Genomic DNA, 7,703 nt, shown 5'->3' with positions numbered 1-7,703 from the left:
CCTTTTCCACTCCTCTTCAGTAGTCGCTGATTTGCGAGGTTGTTATTCTTTCACCTCCTATACTATATTATGATCCTCTACACCATAATATATGTTCAAGTTCAGTAATATATGTACTTCAAGTTCTAAGAAGCTTACAGTAAAATTTATGGAGGAGATAAGCTCTACAGAAACAAGACTGTAAGCCCATGCAGTTGCAGAAATGCTAGAGATTTTTTTTAAAGCAGCTAGATGTAGCACAATTGATCCGTTTCTTTATTTTTACCTGAAGAAACATATTTTATTGACTAAACAGTGCGGAACTGAATTCCAGACCAAGGGACATTCTGAAAGTTTTCTGTACGACATCAGCAGCATAAGTGTTAAGTAAATACTAGCAGGTGAACCACGGTGGTGCAGTGGGTTAAACCACTGAGTTGCTGAACTTGCTGACCGGAAGGTCAGTGGTTCGAATCCGTGAGACGGGGTGAGCTTCTGCTGTCAGCCACAGCTTCTGCCAACCTAGCAGTTTGAAAACATGCAAGTGTGAGTAGATCAATAGGTACCGCTTCAGCCAGAAGGTAACAGCGCTCTATGCAGTCATGCTGGCCACATGACCTAGGTGGTGTCTACGGGCAATGCCAGCTCTTCGGCTTAGAAATAGATGAGCACCACCACCCCCAGAGTAAGATGCAACTAGACTTAATGTCAAGAGAAAACCTTTAAGTTTACCTTGAACTTACAATAGAAATGCGCTCAGTGCAGTGAAGGAGAAGGGTTTAGAGCAAAAGCTAAATATTTATTTGGTGAGCTCAATTTACATATGATATCAGATTTTCCATAACATACATAAAACCTACCAAATTCAGCTCGGCTTCTAACAAACTTGAAATCAGGCGTAACAAAACCAAGGAGGGCTGATCAAATTTACAAGTATATAGTAGTTCATTATAGAACATAATGGGAGAAGGAACTTTACTGATGGCTTTTTCATAAATGGGAAGGAAAGTCTAGGCTGAAATTCTTGCAAGGGTAATTTCTAAAAGCAATTTGAGTGGGACTTCATTATAATAAGGAAGACATCCAATTTAAGACTTTATATCTCTACTAGCTGTGCCCAGCCACGTGTTGATGTGGTGAAGTATGGTGGTATGGGAAATAAAGTATTGAGGAATTGGTAGGTAAGGTAATGGGTCCCCTGGGCTGAGTTGCTAGGAGACCTTCTAACTGGCAGCCTTCTAACTGGCAGCAATTGGATAAAAACAATTATTCCTCTCTCTCTAATTAGGAATTTATTTTTCTTTTATTTTTGTTTTATCAACCTAGAGGCGTGGATGATGGGTTGTGTTGTCAAATTTCGAGGTTGGGGGGCCTGTAGTTTTGTTGTTTTGTGGGTCGCCGTGATGCCATCACTCTTTTATATATATAGATGGGTGTATCTACACCATGCATGGGCAAATTTTGGCCCTCCAGGTATTTTGGACTTTAACTCCCACAATTCCTAACAGCTGGTAGGAAGTTGAAGTCCAAAACACCTGGAGGGCCAAAGTTTGCCCATGCCTGATCTACACGGTATAATTAATGTAGTTTGGTGCCACTTTAACTACCATGGCTCAAAGTATTGGAATCATGGGATCTCTAGCTTGGTGAGGCATCAACAATCTTTAGCAGAAAAGGTTAAAGATCTTGCAAAACTCCAACTGTCGTGATTCCACTGCATTGAGCTAAGGCAGTTAAGGTAGTGTCAAACTGCATTAATTCTACAGTGTAGATGCACCCTGAGAAACAAATGGCCCCACAATGGGAGATTGTAGTTTGGGGAGGCATGATGGAAAAGTTGCTTCCTGCTGGAAACTCACAAGCCAGCTAACTGGGAGAGTGCCAAAGCAGATAATCACTAAAGTTAAGAAGGGGAAGGTTGGATGCTACATTTCTATAATGAAACAGACTTCAAAGGTCACCTTGCGCGGCGCAATAGCTATTAGCAGGCAGATGCTTCGGCAGAGAAACAGTTGAACGGACTGCAAGGTGGAAGGAAGCGCACACTTTTTATGCAGCCTTGACTTTCTGCTTTTTTCAGTCGTGACGCAAGTTGTTCTAAACCAAACAATGCAGCAAATTTTGCCCATTTTTGGGAAATTTTATTCAGGTTATTAGGGCACGTGACCAGAATTAGTAGGTAATATACAATATGCAGTATCTTCAACTCATCAAAGTAAAAGTAAGCTCGCCATTAAATGTTTGGCAAAAGGCTTAAGAAAATGCTAACTGGATTTTCCAGCTATTTAATTAGTGCTCAAGAGAAGGATGAATGATGCACGTCCTAAAGGATTGAGATGAGAAAAGCACCGTGGTTTTCAAAAAGTAAAGTTAAAACACACATCCCAAATTTAATCTCTATTTTTGGAAGCCTAGGAATAAATGGTGAATCGGGTGACAAAAAAAAAAAACTGCATACATCTACACCAGGGGTGTATCTGCACTGTAGAATGAATGCAGTTTGACATCACTTTAACTGCCATGGCTCAATGCAATGAAGTTATAGAAGCTGTAGTTTTTTTTAAAGGTCTTTAGCTTTAGCTTGGTGCCTCCCCAAACTACAATTTCCATGATTTCATAGCATCGAACCATGGCAGTTAAAGGGGTGTCAAACTGCATTCATTCTACAATGTAGATGCACTCCAAGTGGAGAGTGCAGAATTAGTTTAAACCCTGACCAAAAATAATGATAATTGCAAACTGAAACAGAAATGCCACTTCCTGGGAGTGGCATTTTCCTTTATCCCAGAATCCATTCATGGACACTGTCAAGGAAGGGGGGGAGGTTATTACCACTCTTTATAATGACACAAAGGATTGGGGGAAATTACCTTTTGCAAAAAGAAGAGAGGAGGGAAGGCGAGAATTCCTTACAGCATAATCCCAATTTCTTTTCCATGACCTCCAAGGATTGTCCATTAATGTCAAGAGAAGATTTATGATGTGCAAATATTGTACTAAGAAAATCATCTTAAAGCTGCCTGGGGAGAAAGCTGTTTGTCCTGTGACTGGCATCCTTAACTATTTTCCTACCCTTAAAATAGATGCCCTTGCTATACTGCCATTCCACACCTGTGAAGTCCCCCTTTTCAATTAATTTGAGCCCAAATGTGTCACTAATGTGATGTTATCTTCAAATTCCTAACAAGAGGGTCCAGTGAAGTAGAAATAGGACTTTGGCTATCTGTGAAAGAAGGCTTTCAAAACAATGTGACTTCTTAAGATCAAGGGAAATGCAGGAATGACTTGGGATGGTGATTGCTTTTTTGTCAACAAAGTTTTAAAGAATTGTGTCAGCACTAAAAATGTTTTTTTTTACATTGCTAGTTGGAAGATAAGACCATGACGTGCGTAATATATTACACCAGAAGAAGTATCATTCTGATTACAAAGAAAATATCAAGGTTAGCCTCTGACTGCAAAGCAACAAAAACCTAATCAGTGGTTTGTTATTAGAGAATGTTGTGCATGGCATGTTAAACAGGTGGTGATCCCACATGTACGTAAACAAATATCACTTTTACGGCAAATCATAAAGTAATGGTGACTAAAGTAAACCGAGATGTGCAGCTTTTATTTGATCTTCTCTCTGTTTGAAACCCATCCTGCCCTTTGAATCCTGAGATACTGATTCAGGAGGAGGAGGAGAAAATTCCCATACTTAAGACTTGTTTCTGATTTTCTCCTTGGCAATGTACCAGGGCCAGAGATTCTTACTATGCATGATGCATAGACCAGTTCTGATGAGTTCTGAGTGCCAAAATATTCAGCCACACAGGAGCTTATCTTGAACCTCGACCAAACGTTTTTGTAAACTTGGACTGAACGTCCGGCTGGCAAGTCGACAACGCTCTGCTCTTTCAGGGGCTGCAATCTCTCTTGGACGCATCTTTAAGAAGATCACCAGAGAAAGAAACCGGAGCTTGACATCTCAGTGGCGCAATCAAATTACGGTGTTGCCGCATCCACATTAAATCTGGGCTGGTGAAATAAATAAATACACGGCACAAGATAAATATAAAACCCAAAGGTGACCCCGAGGAGACAGATGTTGAGATGAAGGGACTGAAATTCTGAGCCTGCAATTGCTAGAGGCGTGAAAGACATTGAAGAGGAAAAAAAGGAATGCGATTTATAATTTTTCTTCCCTATTCGATCGTATTATATAGGAAATAAATTAGTGGCAATACTCAAACTACAAAAGCATTGGCATACTAGCAAATATACAGTTTGAAGCCTGAACAGTTGATGGCTAAATCCCACGCAGCATGTATCGCGGGGAAGCAAAAAAAGAAAAAGGAATGTTACATAGTAAACAGTTTCGAAATTCAAAATATCCAGTTCCTTGGTGTATGCAAATCACAGCCCTTCAAAGAAGAAAAGGCAGCTCTCCAGTTACTATCAACCAAACTGTGGAAAGTATTTGAAAACCATTAGAAGCCTCAGTAACAGACTTGGGTAGAGAGGAGGAGATGCTCAGCCTTACAGAGCATAGTAGCTAAAGCAATGTTTCACGGTATGATTACAACTTAGTCTGGATCACAGGCTTCACAGCACGGATGTGGATGCTGGGCAGGCAGAACCATGAGAGAGGAAGCTCTCTGCAGGAGTTGTCTTCATGGAACTTGATATTCAAGTAGAAATCACCCGTATAGAGGAAAAGAAGGGCTCCAATGCACACCGAATTTTCTGTGGGCTTAACCTGAAAAAGATGAATGAGAGTTATTATAGCACAGGAGGAGACGGAGAGAGAAAGAGAGGGAGGAAGAGATATTTATTGCCAGTGAGTTACGATTCTACATTTACCCACCATTTTATGCAGGAAAACACTACTTTAGTTATGTATTATAATGTTTTATCCCTCTGTTTTATCGTGAGACCCCAGAGCAGTAAACAAACAAAATGTAAGCAACTTAAGACAATTCCAAGTTAAAAATCAATATATAATGATAGCAAGATAAAAACATATTACACAAGTCAAAAACGTCACTCAAGCTTAAAAAGGCTAGAAGGGTTTGGGGAAAAATGTATACATGTTTAAAACTACATCCTAATTTAGTTTTAAATACATCTGGCACTAAGAAGCAGCTACTGGTGATAGTTGGAACACTAGATTATTGCAGTTCTCTTTATGGCATTTTATATTTCTATATGGCATTTGCCTATCTATAAAGTAGGGAACATTATGGCAAACATTTTATAAGGTTATTAAGAGCAATAAGTATGCTGATCCAACATGGTCCAGTAGCAGAGAGTACGGATTGTATAATATCCAGCCAATTAAAGGAAACTGTTAACTGTTAAATGGCACATTATCTAATTAGCAATACTGAATGATATCACCGTCTCCCAAATGCTATTACCATCTCCCAAAGCAGTTACTCTACTCCCAACTGAAGAACAGAAAGTGGAAGGTTGGTGGACAGAAAAAGAGATTTAAAAGTGGGCTTAAAGCCATCCTTAAAAACTGTGGCATAGACACTGAGAACTGGGAAGCCCTGGCTTTTGAACACTCTAGCTGGAGGTCAGCTGTAACCAGCAGTGCTGTGGAATTCGAAAAGTCACGAATGGAGGGCAAAAGGGAGAAATGCGTCAAGAGGAAGGCCCTGGCCAGGACCACCTTCTATCTGGAAACCAATGCCCTCGCTGTGGAAGAACATGCGGATCAAGAATAGGTCTCCACAGTCACCTATGGACCCACCGCCAAGACCCTATGCTTGGAAAGTCATTCTACTCAGACACGGGTAATCACTGATTATGATGAATGAATGATATAGAAACTGCATTGTCAATTCATAGATTTGAATTCCTACTCAGTCATGGAAACCTATTGGGTGACTTTGAGCAAGTCATTCAGCCTGAAAGGAAAGTGGCAAAGTTCTTCTGCGCACACACACAAAAAGAAATTGTAGAAAATCAATGCACCAGTATTTGGACGTTAAATTCCACTACTTGAAATCATATCATAAACTTTCCTGAATTACAACCCAGAAATAACTATAAGTTAAAAGGGAGCTGCAATGCTGTATCTTTTCCAAAATGCGATCTCATTTGTCAAGAGTATTTTGGAAACAGCGCCATCTTCAGGTCATAATAGAGGTATCCTGTTTGACATGTGAAAGTCAAAGACCATGTAGGCCTTAAAGGGTGAAACTAGCAGTAGAAACGAAATTTATAATGACCTGGGTCAGAATATGAACTTGTCCCATTTATAATAAACTGCAATTATGAATCGATCATCACTTTTTCAAAAACTTTGATTAGGAGACAGTACTGTCTAGATTTATTTTCTTGTGATCATCTTACTAATGTTCTATGTGATCTGCCTAATTCGTGGACAAGACTGAATTTAAAGGCAGCGCATACAATGACTGGTGCTGGATATTACTCCTTCTAGGGGCAATAAAAAAGGCCAAAACAGGATTCACTCTCTATGTCCAAGATCCAATACTACAAACGAGAGAGTCATTCCTACAGAACATACCAGTCCCTGGTCCCTCCTCCAAGTCTTTTCTGAACAAGTTTCCATTTCATGCTTGGCATATATACATAATGCTTTCATGTGTTCAAAGTGCTATCTCCTCTAGCTATAATATTAACAAGTGGGGATTACATTGGAAGGTCAGTTGTACCTCCATGATGCAGACTGAGCTCTGAGGTCAAAACAGAATGGTTAGTTTTGAGGTACCCAGATGTGCCATTTACACAAGGGAATTCCTGATCAATACACAATCTGTTAGCCACTTTGCCAAACGGCATATCAGTGAAAGGAACTCAACAGTGACTAGTTAAAATGATCATAATGAACTGACCTTGGCCACTCATCAGGAACCAGTACAGATGGCTGGATGCTATCTCAACTCCCTATAGCTTTTTCAGAGCGAAATGTGCACTCTACATAAGTTTCAGCTTCTAAATACTTAACAATAGAAGCCCCAGTAAAAACAGTAGCAGGCAGCAGAGCTTCTGCTGTAATCTGTTTGTCAAGTTTCAGGAAAACACTGGAGGCTATACATGGCTTCAACAATACGCTTTGGATGGCACCCAAGTGCAAAATTAGCTTTCCATAGGCACAAGTTGCTTTTCTCTGAAAATCCTTGAAAAGTCCTATGCTAGAAATTCACTACTGTTTACATCTCTATACCCAACTGGGCTATTTACAGATGAATAGATTGTTATTTTCTCATCCCAAAATAGAGGATGAAGGTTGGAAACATCTGCCCCAAGGCACACTACTGTTGAAGTCGGAAAGAGGAGTGGGCGGCAAAGAGGAACCCTCGTTGATTTCAATGGGCAGAGCAGCAGGCAGAACAATCCTTATTTAGTATTGGCCACCGGCCATCTCAACGCAGAAAAGTTATTAAAGCCACGAGAAAGAAGCCCTTAAGAATAACAAACATCAGCAATGAGAAACAGTGTTTTCTCATTAACTATGAGAAAAATAGAACCCAGATGGTGAGGATGATAATGAAATTAACAATGATTTATCATAACCATCACCTGCATGGTATTAACACATTTTATTCTAACAGGCAGATGAGGCAGGCTAGACTGAAAGTTAACCATTGGCCCAATGTCACCCACCAAAATTAAAAGCTTTTCCTTGTTAGGAATGGTTTTGGGAAAGTTTAGATTAGTTTTCATCCCCATCTAGCTCTATGTAGGAATCAGGCTGAACCCATGTA

The 7,703-nt window shown here is 40.0% G+C and overlaps 1 protein-coding gene across 4 annotated transcripts in view; it reads right to left on the bottom strand.

Moving 5' to 3' along the window:
• Nucleotides 1-757: 757 nt before the first annotated feature.
• The window catches only part of trappc9 (trafficking protein particle complex subunit 9), a 299,446-nt gene continuing 292,500 nt past the window's right edge, over nt 758-7,703 (bottom strand). For all 4 annotated transcript variants that reach the window (XM_062979970.1, XM_062979971.1, XM_003219482.4 and 1 more), the window contains one exon: nt 758-4,720. In XM_062979970.1, the coding sequence (XP_062836040.1) occupies nt 4,541-4,720 (180 nt within the window). In that variant the 3' untranslated portion in view covers nt 758-4,540. The remainder of the gene's footprint in view (nt 4,721-7,703) is intronic.

This window comes from Anolis carolinensis, chromosome 4 (assembly GCF_035594765.1).
Source record: "Anolis carolinensis isolate JA03-04 chromosome 4, rAnoCar3.1.pri, whole genome shotgun sequence".
NCBI lineage: Eukaryota > Metazoa > Chordata > Lepidosauria > Squamata > Dactyloidae > Anolis > Anolis carolinensis.
Note: the sequence above shows the minus strand (reverse complement) of the source record. Positions and strands in the feature narration are given on the sequence as shown.